Genomic DNA, 18321 nt, shown 5'->3' with positions numbered 1-18321 from the left:
AACAAAAGCTCTGAAGAGTTCCAGGAACCCTGGCCAGCTGCTCAACTACAGGCAGGAACAAGGTACCTGAAAGGGCTTCAAGGGCTGAGGGGTGGGTAGAAGAGACGCACCTGGTTGCACAAAACAAGGCCCAACAAAGGAAGAAAAGGCTCTGTAAGACTGAGACCAGCCTTCAAACCAGAGCATGTACAGAAAAAAGTAATCTGGAAACTCTTGGAGGAGAAGCCTCAGGAATAGGAAGCTCCAGGAGAAGGGGAACAACCATGCAATGGTCTTCCACTACACAGCTCTGTGTTAGGTCCCAGCCTCACAGGCTGCCCTACCCAGCTGAGCACTGACCTTAAGGTCCTGACATCCAGAATCAGTTCAACAAGGTGACGATAGCCAAAGTCGTGGTCTCCTGGGGCACCCCAGGACTTGCTGACGGAAGCTGGGTAAGGAGAGCCCCAGGGGCAGGGAGAGGCGAGGCCATCCTGTCCCAGCACCGGCTCCACGTTCCTCTGCACAGAGCCAGGCTGACCACCCGCTACACAAACAGGAACAGCTTTGACCACTGTGCCTACGTGTCCCTAGTCAGAGAACTTTTTAACTCTTTTAACCACAGGACAAAAAATTACTATTCCCTAGTCTGGGGAGAGGGGGAATCCACAAAAGAGCAGCTTACTAGAAAATCAGTGCCTGATTTGCTGAAAGGAACTCAAAGTCGCCCAGCAAGCTTTCCTACCGCCAAATGAACCTGACAGCGCTCCTGTCCCTGTCCCTCACCTGTCCAATCTGTGAGTGCCACGGGGGGCTGGCCTAACTGCCCTCCACTCCATTTAAACAGCTCATACAGTGGCTCCAACGGGGCACTGGAGCTGGCTCCTCAGAAGGGGCCCAGAAAAGCGCAGCTGCACCAACCCTTCCACAACGACACAAAAGGCAGGAGAAAACATGGAGATTTCCTTCATAAACTTCCAGGGGAAAGACCTAATTCCAACAGATTGTGAGAAGACCGTGGTGTCTGACTATACAAAAGTCAAAAATCAAGTGACAAACCTGAGAAAAGTATCTGCACCTCCCATCACAAAGGGCTACTTTCTATTCTCCTGCATATGGATTGCCTAGAAAGAGACACCAAGGGCCTGACAAAAATGAACAATATGAAGAACTCGCTGAAAAGGAAATTCAATGGCATTCTAATATATTAAAAAAAATGTTCAATCTCATTCAATTAAACACTGTACTGACAGGTCATTTTTCAATTAACACAGGGGAAACATACAAATATTTGGTAACATGATCTGAGGAGGCAGCGGGGAAAGAGCACATCTCCTTCATTGCCAGTGGGAAGTAAACAGGTTAGAATCACTGTGCAGTGACTGCAATTCGGCAATTTGTATAAAACATCAAATGCCTGGGGATTCAACCTCCAGGACTGCTTCTGCAGACACAGCAAGGTAGAAAGTTATCGAATGTAACATCATTTATAGTGTTCAGACAGAAAACGGCCCCGCATCTCCAGCAGTGAGTGATTTAATAATGTGACGTAGTAGAGCTATGATAAAGAAGACAGAATCTATGTTTCAACACAGAAATATCTCAGAGAAACACTGTTACATTGGGGGGGGGTGGACGCTGAAGGACACTATCTAGGGAACACTCCCATGCATGTTACAGGGGGAAAAAAATCAAAGAAAAAGGGCAAGAGGCAGAGGAAAAGTGACAGTGTATGCATTTCCTACTTTATGGGTTCAAAAAACCTCCAGCGGATCAAGAAAATCGTAGGAGGAGGGGTAGAGCCAAGCAGACATGACACAGAAAAACACTTCAGTGTGTATGTCCTCATACTTCTCATTACTGAATCCTGTAACTGTACTAGCAAAGCAGCAATTCTGGCTCATGACAAAGTCTGGGACACCCTGGATGAGGCCACTCTAGCCGTGGTGGTTTGGAGTTTCTTGCTAAGACATGGAGAACGGCAAACCCACACGAGCAAGAACACCAGCTCTAATGCACCAGGGCTGGGGGCCAGGAGGCCAGCTGTCCAGGGCTCGGGATGGCAACCACCCAGAGCTCCCACCAGCCAAACAGCAGGCACAGGCAGGGGGCCAGGCGCTCACTCCGAGGACAGAGGCGTCCACCCTGTACTCTGCTATAAAGACGGTGATCTATGTATTTTATGACAAAGAATTTTGTGCAAGATTTCACTCGGATAACTCGAGTTAGCCACATCTTGATGTAAGGAGAGTTGACCCTTCGCCATCACTCCGTTCTGTAGCAAATAACCTCTTCTTCAGAGGACACTAATTTCTCAAATTTCTAATTTCTCCTATTGATCTGTACCCCAAACTTCCTTCCCTGCTTGGGGATCCATCTCCTGCTATCTGTTCTCAGTACGTGTCTGCCCACCCTCAGGCTCAGGGTCCCCCAGCTTGAGTGAAGAACCCCACTACCACCCTGCCTCTTCGCCATCTCACCACCTTGCATTCCTCCACCCACCACAAGCTATACAGACCCACCCCTGAAACTGTGCCCCCAACTCCGCACCTTGAGAAGCCACACTTTGATAGCCATCACCCAGGGTTACTCGTTAGCACATTAGGATGCTTGCCAACTGGCACCCCGCTTGTACTTCCATGCTTGACTCTCCACACTCCAGGCTTCCCTCTTCATTATCAACCTCCACAAAGCCTGCCTCTGAGCTGGGGAGGACGGCCTGAGATGGCACGAAGGAGGAGTGGACAGAAAACCTCAGGCCACAATGAGGAACGTCCCCATGACCACCCACAAACTGGAATGCAGTTACACTGACAGGGCTAAGAGCCAGGGCTGGGAGTCTGAGAGAGAGAGAGACATGTGCATGCGGCAAAAGACAGCTAGTCCTCACACAAGCTCTCACTTTTCCCTCCCAACATTCTCTCTACAGTGGCCTTCCCAAAATAACAGAAGGTAATCTAGAACAATGCTCTTGATTCAACTTGACTTCTGGTGGAGCACAAGCTGAAATTAGCAATGAGCCTACTTCAAACACCTCAACATGACCAACCCCAAAGTGGGTTCAAAAGGCTCCTCTAACAAACAAGGAGCTCAGTGAATGCTTAGGAACAAATCCAGCCCCTAACCAGTTTAGGAAGCAAGATGTCCTCCATGGTGCCTAGGAAAATCAACAGCTCAAACCACAGGCCTAGACTGAGGTAATATACCTGAGCAATTTGAGATTATCTTAAGACATTCAAAACCCACAAACCAAAGCTCCACCTGCACAGGACAAAGCTCTGCCGAACTCGCTGAGCAGGGTGGGGGATGATGGGACCGAGAAGACACTTACTGTGTGTGATGTGCTGGAGGAGAGCGTTGCGTGTGCAGAGGAGAGGCTGCTCTGATGGCTGGAGAGTGAACTAGAAGACAAAACAGAGCACCACGTGTCCACCCCACCGAGTCACCCCACAGGAGAGGCCCACGTGTCCAGGTGGGCTAGGTCTAAGTTTGCCCCATCCCTCCAAGAGGAGCCCTGGCTTCACACCCATCATTCATCATCACCTGGGGGCCCAGACCAGGTGCTGGGATGTTTAGAAATGATCTAAAGGGTCATTCACCATGAGGATCTGGGATATCATGCCTGGGAAACCTCCAGAGCCAGCTTCAGCCAACTAAAATCATTTGCTCTTTTGGGCGCCTGGGTGGCTCAGTTGGTTAAGCAACTGCCTTCGGCTCAGGTCATGATCCTGGAGTCACGGGATCGAGTCCCACATTGGGCTCCCTGCTCAGCAGGGAGTCTGCTTCTCCCTCTGACCCTCTTCCCTCTCGTGCTCTCTATCTCTCATTCTCTCTCTCTCAAATAAATAAATAAAATCTTTAAAAAAAATAAAATAAAATAAAATCATTTGCTCTTTAGACTGTAAAAAGTAAGAACAGAATTGCACTAAGAACACTGGCCAGCCACAGAGACCCCATTCGATCTGTGTGCGAGGGAAGAAAGTTCCTACGTTCAAACCCCCACCGCTCCCATGCCAGAGCCTGACTTCCCATCAAATCAAGAATTCAAACCAAAGGCTTTTATTCCTGGCTAAGGGGGGGAAGAGGGTATACTCTACATACTCTACTCCAAAGACATAGGATGAGGACCAAACAAAATCCATTAGCCTACACCCTGTTCTAATAATTCAGTCTCTGAAGCCAGAACAAGAGCAAGTGAAAGACCTGCTCAAAAACCAAACATCGTTCTTATTTCACATCGCAGGGACCCAAGCCCAGAGCTGAGAGGAGAGGCCAGGCTCAGGGCACACTCCTCAGGGGTCCAAGAAGAGGGGCAGCAGCGACTCTCCGGCCCCCCCCATTCCCAGAAGCCCCAGTGCTCTGCGGCAGCAGAGGCATTACAAGTAGGCACGGTTTACACATCTGGTGCTTCTGAGACCACGACCCAGCCAAAACCTACGCACTGACACATTATTGCTAAAGACCAGGCCACCGTGCTGGGGGCAACAAGAGGGTTTTGTTCATTGCCACTGCTTTCTATAACGGTTTGGGACTTCACCCCAGTGTGCCTCTCATTTGGGGCCCTTATTTTCTCCATACCTGCTAAGCTGAGAGAGGGGACTGCTGGACAGGTCAGCAGGCTGGGACATGGAGGGCAAAGTGGCGGTGTGCTGAGACGCAGAGGGCAGAAGCGCAGTGCAGGAAGTGGTGCTGGGCAGGGGGCCCACAGACGGGAGGGCGGAGGGAGGATCTGTTGTCTTTGGAGCTGGAACGGATGAAGTAGCTGTAAGAAACAGATCGGTTTAGCTCCAGAACCAATCATAAGTATCTAAAATATGCTCAATGTTTTGTTTTTTTTTTTTAAGATTTTTTATTTATTTGACAGAGAGAGACACAGCGAGAGAGGGAACACAAGCAGGGGGAGTGGGAGAGAGAGAAGCAGGCTTCCCTCTGAGCAGGGAGCCCGATGCGGGGCTCGATCCCAGGACCCTGGGATCATGATCTGAGCTGAAGGCAGACCCTTAACGACTGAGCCACCCAGGTGCCCCTATGCTCTATGTCTTGTAACACATCAGGATCGGTTTGAGAAACATATAAAGTTACATTCCCCGGGGAAAATACACAAGCCATTTCTGTCCAATACAACCAATAAAACTGACATGTGAAGGTAAGAACAACAGGACTTGGCCAAGAATAGGAATTGATAGCTTTTTAACCAACCCTAAACTATCCTAAAACGTGGACATACTTCCCCGAATTAAAGGAACCCAACCCTGAGCTGCACTAGAAAGGGCAAGAGGCTCTGAGACTGATACACAGGATTACAATGTGAGGCAAATTTGTCTCAAAAGGCACAAGGGATAGGACAAATCTGGTAGGCAAGACCGTCAAAGAGTTAGGTATTTGCTTCTATCAAGTCAGTATTAAATCAGGCTGACCTGGAAAAGCTCACAGCCAATTCGGGGCAAATGGGGTTTGAGAGCCCAGGGTACATACAGTGTGGAGTGTTACAGATACCTAAAAGCCACTGGCAACACCCACTTTCACATTCACAGTGAGCATTTCCTTACACAAACAAACAAAACCCTCAGGGCACATGAAGGAGCTTATTAGGCTTCCAGAAGAACATAAATATGATCAAACCTAGCTGTAGAAAAGACTCAGTTTTAGTTCTATCCACACGCGTAACTCGGATATGTGCTTGGATATAAAGCATCATTGTCTTTTCCAGTCAGGAAGAAAGAATAAACTCTACCTACCCACAGGACTCCCTGGGAACCGAATGGAAAACATACTAGTCTCTAAAAAGGATGATTTGAAAACAAACACAGATAGCAAGAGGGTCAACACACAACTTGGCCCATTCTTTGGGAGTCCTTATAGTCTAGAGGCTTGTTTTTTACTGACAGTCTATTCCAAACATGATACCTGTTGTTACAGACACCAGATGAAAACACCACAGATGCCCCTGACCCAAAACTCAGACTCATAACTTACCTCCCTAGGTCTTGGGTCATGCTGATAACAAGTTCACAAGAGGCCTCTCAAAGAATGGGGGCGGGGGGGGGGGGAGAGGGAGGAGCGTGGGAAGTAAGACACAGATGGAGGATAAAAACCTATCTAAAATGCACACTGTTTTCCAGACATTTCATTTCTCACTATCTCATTTTAAATCTCCAAATACGGGTGCCTGGGTGGCTCAGTCGGTTTAATAATTTACTATTATTAAATAATAATAACCTAACTCATAATTTCAGGGTTGTGAGATCGAGCCCTACACTGGGCTCCAAGCTGGGTGTGCAGCCTGCTTTAGATTCTCTCTCCCTCTGCCGCTCTCTCTCTCTGCCCCTCCCCTACCTCTAAAAAAATTAATTACAATCTCCAAATAATCAGGGCGCCTGGCTGGCTCAGTTGGTAGAGCGTGTGACTCCTGATCTCGGGGTTGTGGGTTCAAGCTTCAGGCTGGGTGTAGAGATAATTGAAAACAACAAAAAATCTCCAAATAATCTAGGACACCTCTAGGTGTTCTCAATCTCATGCCTGTACTAAAGAAACTTGTCACCAAGGCTTGTGGAATGAGAATGTCCTCTGACATCAGAAGTTCTCATAGCTACCGTTATCTCCAAACAGCTCCGGCAGCCCAGCAATACCAACACCAATTCTGAGTAAATCACATGTGTCACTTTAATTCCAACTGAGGCCCCCTCTTGGACTGATGAAATTCCATGTCCACACTACCAAAAATCCTAAATAAAAGGAAAGTCTGAGGTGCCTGGGTGTCTCAGTCAGTTAAGTGTCTGCCTTTGGCTAAGGTCATGATCCCAGGGTCCTAGGATCGAGCCCCACCACGGGCTCCATGCTCGGCGGGAAGCCTGCTTCTCCCTCTGCCTACTGCTCTGCCTATTTGTGCTCTATCAAATCAATCAATCAATCAATCAATCTTAGGGGAAAAATAAAAAAACTCCTTCTGGCTTCTCTACCCAATATTGATACCCATTTGCCTTACTGAATAAAGAATGAAAATCATCAACAATCACAGATAACCAAGCCAAGAACAAAGGAAAGAAACAACTAACAGATTCACCTGCACCAACTCTAGAGATCACTGAGCTTACGAGAATCGGGGGCAGGGAGACCCTCATTTTTTTCCCCCACATGTTTATAAGTGAAGAGCATTTGACCTCTCTTCTTTGCAACAGTCCACTAGATCCTGAAGGCAATGAGCATGTCTTTCCTGAACTAGCACACCAAATTTTTCTTTTAAAAGTTCTTCCCAGGGGATGCCTGGATGGCTCATTCAGTTAAGCACTGCCTTCAGCTCAGGTTGTGATCCCAGGGTCCTGGCATCGAGTTCCACATCAGGCTCCCTGCTTAGCGGGGAGCCTGCTTCTCCCTCTCCCTCTGCGTGCTGCTCCCTCTGCTTGTGCTCTTTCTCTGGCAAATAAATAAAATCTTAAAAAAAAAAAAAAAAGTCCTTCCCAGTATTGAAGAGCTCTATGACAATACTGGAACCTCTACCTCAAAGCAAAGCATCTTTTAAATCCATACCACAATCTACACCTGGGGTGCAGTCGACTAGAAGAGAGTGATATGAGGCTATTACCTCCTTCCTGCTGTAGTTATGACATTATTAACAGCTACAACTTACTCACACGGGAATCTCTAGCTGACCTTGTAAACCCTGCCAAAGAAAAGATGCCAATGTGATGGATCAGAAGTAACTATCAGAAAAAATGCAAAAGGACTATTTTTGCAGAATTAGTCACTGACCCGTTGTTTTCCCCATATTAGCTACACTCTTTTTCTGTTTGATTTCCACCAGCTAAAACAAGAATGGTTAGTTTATATACTTACTGTCTATTGTCTGCTGACTTCGACCACCACTATGTCCATTCTATAAGGAAAGAAAAAGAAAGTAAGCAAACCCACAAAACCAAATGACAATTTATCTGAATTTCTATTGGAATTTAGCCAGAAACATATGCAGTATAGGTCAGTCAAGAAACAATGGCCTGTTTTATTCTGTTTGGTTTTTGTTTTTGTTTTTTGTTTTTTTTAAGATTTTATTTGACAGAAGAGACACAGCAAGAGAGGGAACACAAGCAGGGGGAGTGGGAGAGGGAGAAGCAGGCTTCCCACATGGAACAGGGAGCCCGATGCAGGGCTCGATTCCAGGACCCAATGTCAAAACTACTAAAGAATGGGGCACCTGGGTGACAGTTAAGCGTCTGCCTTCAGTTCAGGTCACGACCCAGGGTCCTGGGATCAAGCCCTGCATCAGGCTCCCTGCTCAGCGAGGAGCCTGCTCCTCCCTCTCCTCCCCGCTCATGCGCTCTCTCACCATCTCTGTGTCTCTCTCTCTCAAATAATAAAAAAATCTTTAAAAAAAAAAAAAAAAAAACTACTACGGAAAAAGACAAACCTTATAGATGTTGCCTCTGTATTAGCCCAAATCCAGCACAATTTGTTTTTTTAAGATTTTTTTTTTTTTATTTATTTGATAGAGAGCACTAGAGAGGGAACACAAGCAGGGGAAGTGGGAGAGGGAGAAGCAGGCTTCCCGCCAAGCAGGGAGCACGATGCGGGGCTCGATCCCAGGACTCTGGGATCATGACCTGAGCCGAAGGCAAACGCTTAATGACTAAGCCACCCAGGCGCCCCTCCAGTACAATTTCTGTTCAAGAAATGTTATTTACAACACGTTTTTTTCTTTAAAACAATTTGAAGTTACTTACAAGAAATGTAGACTATAAAAGATTAGAACTTTGAGAGGGAGAAAACCAAAAATGAGTTAAAATAAAAGACTGCGGACGCCTGGGTGGCTTAGTTAAAAAAAAAAAAAAAAAAAAAGACTGAGGTCAGGTAAAGGGAAACACAATATACCTTACCAATATATACAGATAAGTAGAGAACAATCAAAACTCCACTCTCTGCCTCCCTCTAAACTAGAGTTCACTACACACTAAATACACGGACATAACACTGAGCATGTACATCCAAACAGCACAAATGTCAACATCCAAAGAAGTGTTTTCAAAACCACACCAAACAGAAAGAATAAAAAGGGGTAAAAGAAAAAGAGCAGCCATCAGACCTTAGGTATATTTTATCCCACCTTGAAAATCACTTTTTTTTAATTTTTTTAGATTTTATTTATTTATTTGAGAGAGAGAGACAGAGATAGTGAGAGAGAGCACAAGTGGGGAGGACAGGGAGCAGCAGGCTCCCCACAGACCAAGGAGCCCGATGCAGGACTCGATCCCAGGACCTCGGGATCATGACCTGAGCCAAAGGCAACTCAACCGATTAAGCCACCCAGGCACCCTTGAAAATCACTTTTAAAACACAATGGACAAACTGATACAACATGGGAACTACATTATTTGGGGTGGGGATAATTCTAGGCAGAATGGTGGGAGCAAAATTAAAGAAATACCAAATGGTCAGGAGAGATCAGAAATTACAGGGTCTCAGTTCAACTTAGCCAAGCAAGGAATGAGGTGAGTAATGACATGAGCAAGCAGCATACCAGGTGAAATTAGGGCTGGAGTTGAGAAGCTGAGCAGATGACATACACTTAAGCTCGAACAGCACATTGTGTGATTTATGTTTTAGAAACTATAGCCCAGTACTTTACAAGGAAACATTCTGCAATAAAGGGAATAATCTATACGGACATGTGTGTGTCCCTATACTGTAGCCACTATAGATAGTGAGCATTTATTTTATTTTTTTAAAGATTTTATTTATTTGACACACAGAGAGAGAGAGAGAGAGAGAGAGAGAGAGAGCACAAGCAAGGGGAACGACAGGCAGAGGGAGAAGCAGGCTCCCCGCAGAGCAGGGAGCCCAATGCAGGACTCAATCTCAGGACCCTGACTGAGCCACCCAGTTGCCCCGATACCGATCATTTAAAATGTGGTTAGTACATCTGAGGAACTAAAACTGTAATTGTTTATTTAATTTAAATGAACTACTACAGAATTTTACCATATACAGTGACCAGAATTTAAATAAAAAATTGAAATAAATTTTTTAAAAAAGTAGCTCTCACTAGTAATGCTTGAACATCTCTGCCTTTCAGGGAACTAAAATATTACAAATAAGACTATAGGTCTGCTGTGTCTCCCCCCCCCACGCCCACCCCACAACCCCATGCAAAGCACTATGGACAATTTGGTATGTATCCTTATACTAAGTTTCTCGGTCCACTCATACACTCCTGTGTATGGGTGCTTAAAATGCAGATTTCACACCACAGCCCACTATTAGTAAACTCAACAAACTATAAGAAAGGCTAGCCAATTTCTTTTTTTTTAAGATTTTATTTATTTGGCAGAGAGAGACACAGAGCAAGAGGGAACACAAGCAGGGGGAGTGGGAGAGGGAGAAGCAGGCTTCCCGGTGAGCAGAGAGCCCGATGCGGGGCTCGATCCCAGGACTCTGGGATCATGACCTGTGCCGAAGGCAGCCACTTAACGACTGAGCCACCCAGGTGCCCCAAAAGGTTAGCCAATTTCTAGGGGGAGCCTGGCTGGCTCAGCTGGTGGAGCATGTGACTCTCGATCTCAGGTTGGTAAATTCTATCTCCATGTTAGGTGGAGAGAGTACTTAAAAATAAAATCTTGGCGGACATTGGGGAGGTTATGTGCTATGTAAATGCTGTGAATTGTGTAAGACTGATGAATCACAGACCTGTACCCCTGAAACAAATAATACATTATATGTTAACAATAAATAAATAAAATAAATAAAAATAAAATCTTGGGGCACTTATGTGGCTCAGTTGGTTAAGTGGCTGCCTGCTCGGGTCATGATCCCAGTGTCCTGGGATCAAGCCCCACATCAGGCTCCCTACTCAGCACAGGGGCCACTTCTGCCTCTCCCTCTGCCTGCCGCTCTGCTTACTTGTGCTGTCAAATATAAAAATAAAATCTTAAAGAAAAAAATAAATAAAATAAAATCTTAAAAAGGTTAGCCAATTTCCAGAAGAAAATCTCATCTAAAACCCTCAATTTCCCAAACTAAACACTGACCCTCCAAACAGGATTTCCTACAAGAAGAAACCTGAAAAGACCAATTACCGTGATGGTTCCTGGAGCGGACTCTGATGGACTCACAGAGCTTTGGTATGCAATTCTGTTATGCACAGAACTCTGGTCATAGGAGGAAGACGTTACTGGACTAGTGGAGCTCAGTGATGAGCTGGTCAGACTGGAGGAGGTAATAACTGAAGTTGTATAGGTGGAGTTCTGTACTGCACTGGTCACTGGTAGAGAGGTACTCAAAGAATCACTAGAAAGAATAAAAAGATTTAGACATAACTTTGTGTCACTTTACATGGGTTCATCAAGAACTATTTCATCACTTTACTGCCATACTATAAATTAAATAAACATGTCTGTACCTACACATTTGTACTACTGCGTTCTTTAACGGTATTAAAAGGATGCATATTCAAAACACCCCTCCACTCCCAATCAGACCCACCTAATTTAAATGACAGGTAGAAGACATCTTTAAGAATCCTTAAGACTCTGTAAGGAATCCAGAAGTCTGAAACCACTTTTTTTTTTTTTAAAGATTTTATTTATTTATTTATTTGACAGAGAGAGAGAGAGAAAGAGCACAAGCAGGGGGAGTGGGAGAGGGAGAAGCAGGCTCCCCGCTGGGCAGACAGCCTGATGCGGCACTCGATCCCAAGACCCTGGGATCATGACCTGAGCTGAAGGCAGACGCTTAACTGACTGAGCCACCCAGGTGCCACTGAAACCATTTTTAGAAAGAGCAAATATCAGCTTTTAGTTCTGGGCAGTAAAAAAATAAAATCTAAAATCTGGGATTCTCTACTTATGAAACATTCCACTGAAGGAAAATACGTGTTGGCAAAGATGTACAAGAACTGCATCCCTCAGAGATTACTGGTAGGAAGGTAAAATGCTACAGCCACTATGAAAAAAGTTTCCTGGTTCCTCAAATGTTAATTTAAGGGTTATCACAGGACCAGCAATTACTAGGTCTATATCCAGAAGAACTGAAAGGACAGAAAATTTGTAAATGAAATGTTCATAGCACCATGATTCTTAATACCCAAAAAGTGGAAACAAGCCAAATGTCCATCAACTAATGAACAGATAAAAAACAATGTGATATATCTACACAATGAAATACTATTCGGAAATAAAATGCATACAAGCTACAAATGGATGAAAGAAGTCAGACACAAAAGACCACATACTGCATGATTCTTGCTTTATGAAATATTGGAATAGGCAAATCCAGAGACAGAGGATTAGCTGCCAGAGGATGAGGGGTGGCGGAAATTGCGAGTGACTGCTAACAAGCACAGGGTTTCTTTTTACTGTGATGGAAGAAAAGTTCAGGAATTAGATACTAGTCATGGGTGCACAAACTTACCACCACAGGGTGTATTGTCTCCACCAGGTGATTTCTTAGGCTCTATTTTGTTTTACTTTGCCAACAAAGGGCTTAGTTCAGTCAAAGCCAGAGAAATAAGAAGTTGTTTACCTTAAAGACTTCGAATACAAGCTGATGGGAATCTGGTTACTATTTTCACTGCTTGCAGCTGATCCAAATTCAGAGAGAGAAGGTTCTGATCCAAATTCCAAGGCGCCAAACTGAACATTTAATCCTGTGACATCTGCTGAACCAGGCATTTCCACTGCAGAAGCTGGGATCTGAAAAACAGAGCCATCACATCAGGAACAGAGATCACAGATTCCACGTCCCAGAGGCCTCTAACAGAGCCAAATGAGTACTGGCTTCCCAAAGCGCTACTGGCACCCTGGAGGAACAAGGTGCAAGACATCCGAAACAAGGAAAAAGGCATAGGATATTTCAAAAAAGGAAGAGAAAAGAAAAATGAGAAGTTAACAGCAGAATGGTCAGTGCCACCAACTGCTTCTTAGAGCAGAGGCCAAAGAAATGGGGGCAGGCTGGGTGGTGGTGGGTGAGGTAAGGGAGGAGAGCAGGCCATCTCTGAAAGCATTATCTAGTCAAGGAACCACTTATTCTCTATCTACGAGACGTAGGTAAATATACAAGACCAGCAAATTCTCTGACCCAGATCCTGTAATTTCAATGAACAGTCTCTGTCTCCAACACAAAACCATTCCCTCTCATCCTGGCCCAGCCACTCAGAAATGGCCAACTCCTCATTAAGCAGTAAGCTATGTGCTTGAAAAAAAATACCATGTCACCGTTTCTGAGCCTTACTAACCCAACCCTTGAGCTAAATGTTGAAATACATCCACCATTGGGCCTGTGACTTCTGGATGGAGAACACACCTTAGAAGCTGGAGGTATCCGCCGCTTCGGTAGTTTGATGTGTTTAGACTGTGGTTGGTGGGTAGTCACAGCAATGTTTTCTACAGTCATGCTGGGAAGCTGCAAAAGTTTGTTCACAGTGGAGGTACTGTCTCTGGGTGTTGACTCTCGCAGTTTTACCTGGGAAGGAAAGGACTCCAACCCAGGAGGAGGAACAGCAACGGCCTGAGTGTGGTGCTGCTGTCGCTGGCTCAATTGACTAAGAACCGGGGATGGTTCAGGCTGAGATTTGAAGTCTATGAAATATGTAAAGGGGGAGGGAGGGAAAGTAAGCAACAATCAATTATTTAGGAACGTGGGCTTAGAGCTCCATCTTCCAGTATGACTGAGAGTGAAAGGTTGTAGTTACCACTTGTTTCTCCCAACAATCTTCTACGTGAGTCCCCTAAGTTGGGGGTGTGTGTGATCTATTATAACTGGTATATGATAAATGGAAAAGGATGCCTGAATGGGTTTATAAGTAATTTCTTTTGCAGAGAGGAGACATAGTTTACATTAAGACATATGGAGTGGGTAAAAGAGCATGGAGTTGCTACACATTTGGCCTTTAGCTAAGAGAGAATTATATTTTTGTTGCTTTATGGATTTCTTAACAAAACTGTTAAAAATTACTGTTTTTCAGTAACTAATGTGATATTACAAAATCCAAAAGGTAGAAAAACGTATATGAGGACTATAAATCACCCTTGCAACCCTATCTCCAGATTCACTCCAGAGGCAGACATTGTACCCAGTTTCTTGAATATCTTCAGAGATACTGTCTCAAAACACACATACACAGACACACACACATTCTATATATATAGCTTCCTCACAAACCATTTGGTTTTCAAAAATTGTTCCATATTAACATGTGAAGAGCTACTTCATTTTTATGGCCACATAGTAATCCAGAGTACAGAGGCATTGATTTTTAAAACCAGCACTGTATTAACAGGCTTTTAGTTTTTCCAATATCTTGCTAAGAAAAACAATGCTGCAATGAATGTATCTTTGTGTAAGACATTTTGCTCAAGTGCAAATATACATGTGGGATCAACAACTAGAATAGAGTTACTGGTTCAAAGAACAACTCTATTTTAAATTTTGACAAACACTTCAAAATTCTTTCAGTAGATAGAACACACTCTTTTTAATATGCTGTGATACCAATAACTTTTATCCTTCCTAACCTGAATGATGGAAAATGGCATAAAAGGTGCAATTTAAAATGATATAAATTCAATGAGGCATCATTTCATATACTCTAGTATTCTTTGCCTAGGAACTCTGATAATACCTCTTTGACCATTTTTTTCCCTTGGTTTAGTCTCCTTTGTTTTTAGTTACTCTTTTTTATAAAGGAAGCTAGCCCTTTATCTACATGATTTTCAAATCATAAAGAAGTGGTAAATTTTTTCTGGCAAAGAGCCAGGTAGTATATATTTTAGGCTTTGAAGGCCATCTGTTAGCAACTACTCAACGCTCCCTTTGTAGATTGAAACCAGTTATAAGACAATACATAATGAATGGTCACGGCTATGTTTCAATAAAACGGTATTTACAAAAACAGGTGACAAATCCAGTCGAAGATTTGCCAACCCATGACTTGGTATATTTCCATCTTAGATGAGTCTATTTTTGGACTTTATATTAGAGGCATACATAAAAAAGATAGGATTTATAAAGAATATAGAAAGAGCATGTACAAATCTAAAAATTCTTATTGCCCACTGCAGTGGGTCTGCAGAAAAAGGGTAACATAGGACTACAATTAGTATCAGAAATGCCACCTTGCTAAATTGGCTCTTGGCCGGTGTCTGCGAACACAGAATTTTAATATATTCTAGGCAAAGGATGCCAAGCACTCTTCTTATCAGATAAAAATGACTCTCTACACCTTTAATGTTTGTACAATGTGGTTTACGGTGAACACTTGCTTTCCTACTGGGAATCTGGAATATTGTTATGTACTAGGCAGAGGGTACTTATGTATAACCACCTCCCCAATAAAAAACTTTGAGTATTAAGGCTCTAATGAATTTCCTTGGTAGACAGCACTCCAAATTTGGGAGTAGTCTCAGATACTTCCTTAACAACAAACTATTTCTTTCAGGATAGAAACGTGATTCCATGTCTTTTAATTAGCCCTAAACATAAACATGCCTAGGAAACCGACCCCATGGTTAATAACCCTCTGCTGTTCCTTAATACAGTGTGGTGTGTGTATGTTGGTGGAAAATGGGTGTTTTAATGTCACAAAATCTTTGGGAGTATAGTTTAGAAAACATCCAACTTACATATGGTGCCTTTATATTATAAACCACTGACAATAAGGCTGGCACAAATCATGATAGATACATACAAACATTAAAATGAGAAAGCAACCCAGAGGGTGTGATTTAAAATTCCACACCCCAACTCTGTCCCCACAATATTATAATAGAGCTTAGAAAATTCTGTCCAGGCATTTACTCAAAGTGTTATTTCCTTATATTTGTAGGGCTTTACCATGCTTTGGAATGTCTCTTCAAGATATGTACTACTACCACTACCACTACTGATAACAACAAATAAATGCAAGTATTTATATGGTACAAAGCTATCTGATTTAATTCACAAACACCACAGAAATTCTATTAAAAAGAAACCTCTCTGGACAAATTCCACATTACTGTTCACAAGTCAACACACTCTGGTAATGTTTAGCATGTCCTCACTAGGGGCTAACCACCACAGAAAATGTATACTTACCAAAATGACTAAGGACTGAGGACTGGGAAGTTGAGGGCTTGAGGTCCCAAGAAGAAATGGTTGTGGGGGGACTCGTACTATTCTGCTGTGAACTTGGGGTAGTGGTAAACTGGCCCAAACTTGGAGCTTTCAATTGGTCCAAAATCTGGGAGCTGGTGATGTTTGCCATTTTGGAAGGTGCAAGCTCTCCAAATCCTGAACCAAGGACGGATGACTTTAAAAGGGAAAAAAAAAAAAAGCAAAAAACACTCAGCAATACAAATCTCTACTCCAGAATTTAAACACATCAAGTATTTTCATAAGAACTTCAAAAACTATAACCTAGAACATCTGAATCAATAAGACTCACCTGAGAAGATCCTACACGAAAATATTACTATACAACAAATTCTGATTAAATCCAGCAATCCTTCTGGATTCTGATATAAGAAGTTAAAGGGAAGGAGAATATTCTCCCTGGATATTAAGACATTGCTTTCTTTTTGGGGCTCAGTTGGTTAAGCCACTGCCTTCCGCTCAGGTCATGATCCCAGGGTCCTGCGGTTGAGCCCCGTGTCGTCATTGGGCTCCTCGCTTAGCAGGGAGTCTCCTTCTCCCTCTGCTCATCCACCCCCGAATCGTGCTCACTCTCTCACAAATAAAATCTTTTTTCTTTTAAGATTTTATTTATTTATTTGACAGAGAGAGAGTGAGCACAAGTAGGGGGAGCAGTGGGCAGAGGGAGAGGGAGAAGCAGGCTCCCTGATGAGCAGGGAGCCCGACGCAGGGCTCAATCCCAGGACCCCAGGATCATGACCTGAACTGAAGGCAGCCGCTTAACTGACTGAGCCTGCCAGGCGCCCCATCAAATAAATAAAATCTTAAAAAACAAAAAGACACTGCTTTCTTTTTAAAAGTGATGTCACAGATTCACAAACAAAATACTACTGGTTTTTTATAAAAATACCATGAATTCAATGACAAACACAAGCTTGAGAAACAAAAATACAGTATTTTCTTAATGTATGCAACAACAGCAATCATGTTTATAAGTTTGATCGGTGAATGGCTCAGCAATGTCATCCTACAAAATTAACTGCAGGTTCGAGCACTTATTTAAAAAGTTAATATTCTAAAATCAGATAATGATTTACACATGAGGTATCTTGTGTATTGAGCCGATACCCTGGGCACCACTGCATTTATTTCAAGTTGTTTTGATGACTAAGAATACCAAATACGCTCCTTAAGTATACAAAAGAAAATGTTACACCTCCTCCACCTATCCTGTCAGGTCAGATACCAAGAGCCAATGAGAATGATACATGTAAAAAAATGAAACTGGACCACTTTCTAACACCATACACAAAAATAAACTCAAAATGGATTAAAGACCTAAATGTGAAACCTGAAACCACAAAAGTCCTAGAGAGAGCATAGGCTGTGTAATTTCTTTCACATCAGCTAGAGCAGTATTTTTCTAGATATGTCACCTAAGGAAAGGGAAACAAAAGCAAAAATAAAGTATTGGGACTACATCAAAATTAAAAACAAAAAAACAAAAACAGGACCCAAGGAGAATGAAAGCCTTGGCTAGTGAACACAGTGATAGATCAACTGCATTTTTACCTACCAAGATCCTTCAGTTTCTGAAAAGATATTTATCAAAAAATAACTTTAAGGGCACCTGGGTGGCTCAGTCAGTTAAGCATCTGCTTTCGGCTCAGGTCATGATCGCGGAGTCCCAGGATCGAGTCCTGAATCAGGCTCCCCGCTCAGTGGGGAAAATACTTCTCCTTCTGCCCCACCCCATTCTCATGCTTTCTGTCTCACTCTCTCAAATAAATAAATAAAATCTAAAAAACAAAACTTTTTGAAACCATTTAAAAGGTCAAAAACAGAAATGACTTGCATTCTCTTAAGAGATCAGATACAGAAAGTTGAAATAATTATTTCTGTTAACAATATCCAAAGGCATGTTGTTTTAAGGAAATTCAAATTCTCCAATCTGAGCAAAACATTAGGTTGTAAGTAGTTATGGCACATCAATCACAGAATCTGCTAACATTATTTATCACTACTCCAGAACCCTTCCTCATACTGTCCAAACACCTGCTCTTATGCTGCTACAAATGCACCAAAATCCTGTTCAAGCCCCCTTTTCAGTAAAGGCTTCCACAACGATACTTCTATTCTTCTGATCTCTATCCTGCATCAGCTAGTATCATCAAATGCATTTTCTGCATGCTTCGCAACACAATGAAATCACTGAATCAAGGACTAGCGCTTTGCTTCATGTTGATT

General features: G+C 43.3%; 1 protein-coding gene and 1 non-coding gene across 5 annotated transcripts in view; both read right to left on the bottom strand.

Annotated features, from left to right (window-relative positions):
- The window catches only part of UBAP2 (ubiquitin associated protein 2), a 165609-nt gene that overhangs the window by 48096 nt on the left and 99192 nt on the right, over positions 1-18321 (bottom strand). For all 4 annotated transcript variants that reach the window (XM_073881453.1, XM_025852871.2, XM_025852872.2 and 1 more), the window contains exons 12-18: positions 16039-16252; positions 13267-13541; positions 12487-12656; positions 11043-11253; positions 7813-7852; positions 4558-4741; positions 3311-3380 (exon numbers count right to left, since the gene is read on the bottom strand). In XM_073881453.1, coding sequence (XP_073737554.1) covers positions 3311-3380; positions 4558-4741; positions 7813-7852; positions 11043-11253; positions 12487-12656; positions 13267-13541; positions 16039-16252 — 1164 coding nt within the window. The remainder of the gene's footprint in view (positions 1-3310; positions 3381-4557; positions 4742-7812; positions 7853-11042; positions 11254-12486; positions 12657-13266; positions 13542-16038; positions 16253-18321) is intronic.
- LOC112809683 (small nucleolar RNA SNORD121A) lies at positions 5608-5689 on the bottom strand. Its single transcript, XR_003204640.1, has one exon. It is a non-coding gene; the product is annotated as a small nucleolar RNA SNORD121A (small nucleolar RNA).

Source organism: Callorhinus ursinus, unplaced genomic scaffold (assembly GCF_003265705.2).
Source record: "Callorhinus ursinus isolate GAN/ISIS: 27379988/994484 unplaced genomic scaffold, GSC_fseal_2.0 scaffold42, whole genome shotgun sequence".
Lineage (NCBI taxonomy): Eukaryota > Metazoa > Chordata > Mammalia > Carnivora > Otariidae > Callorhinus > Callorhinus ursinus.
Note: the sequence above shows the minus strand (reverse complement) of the source record. Positions and strands in the feature narration are given on the sequence as shown.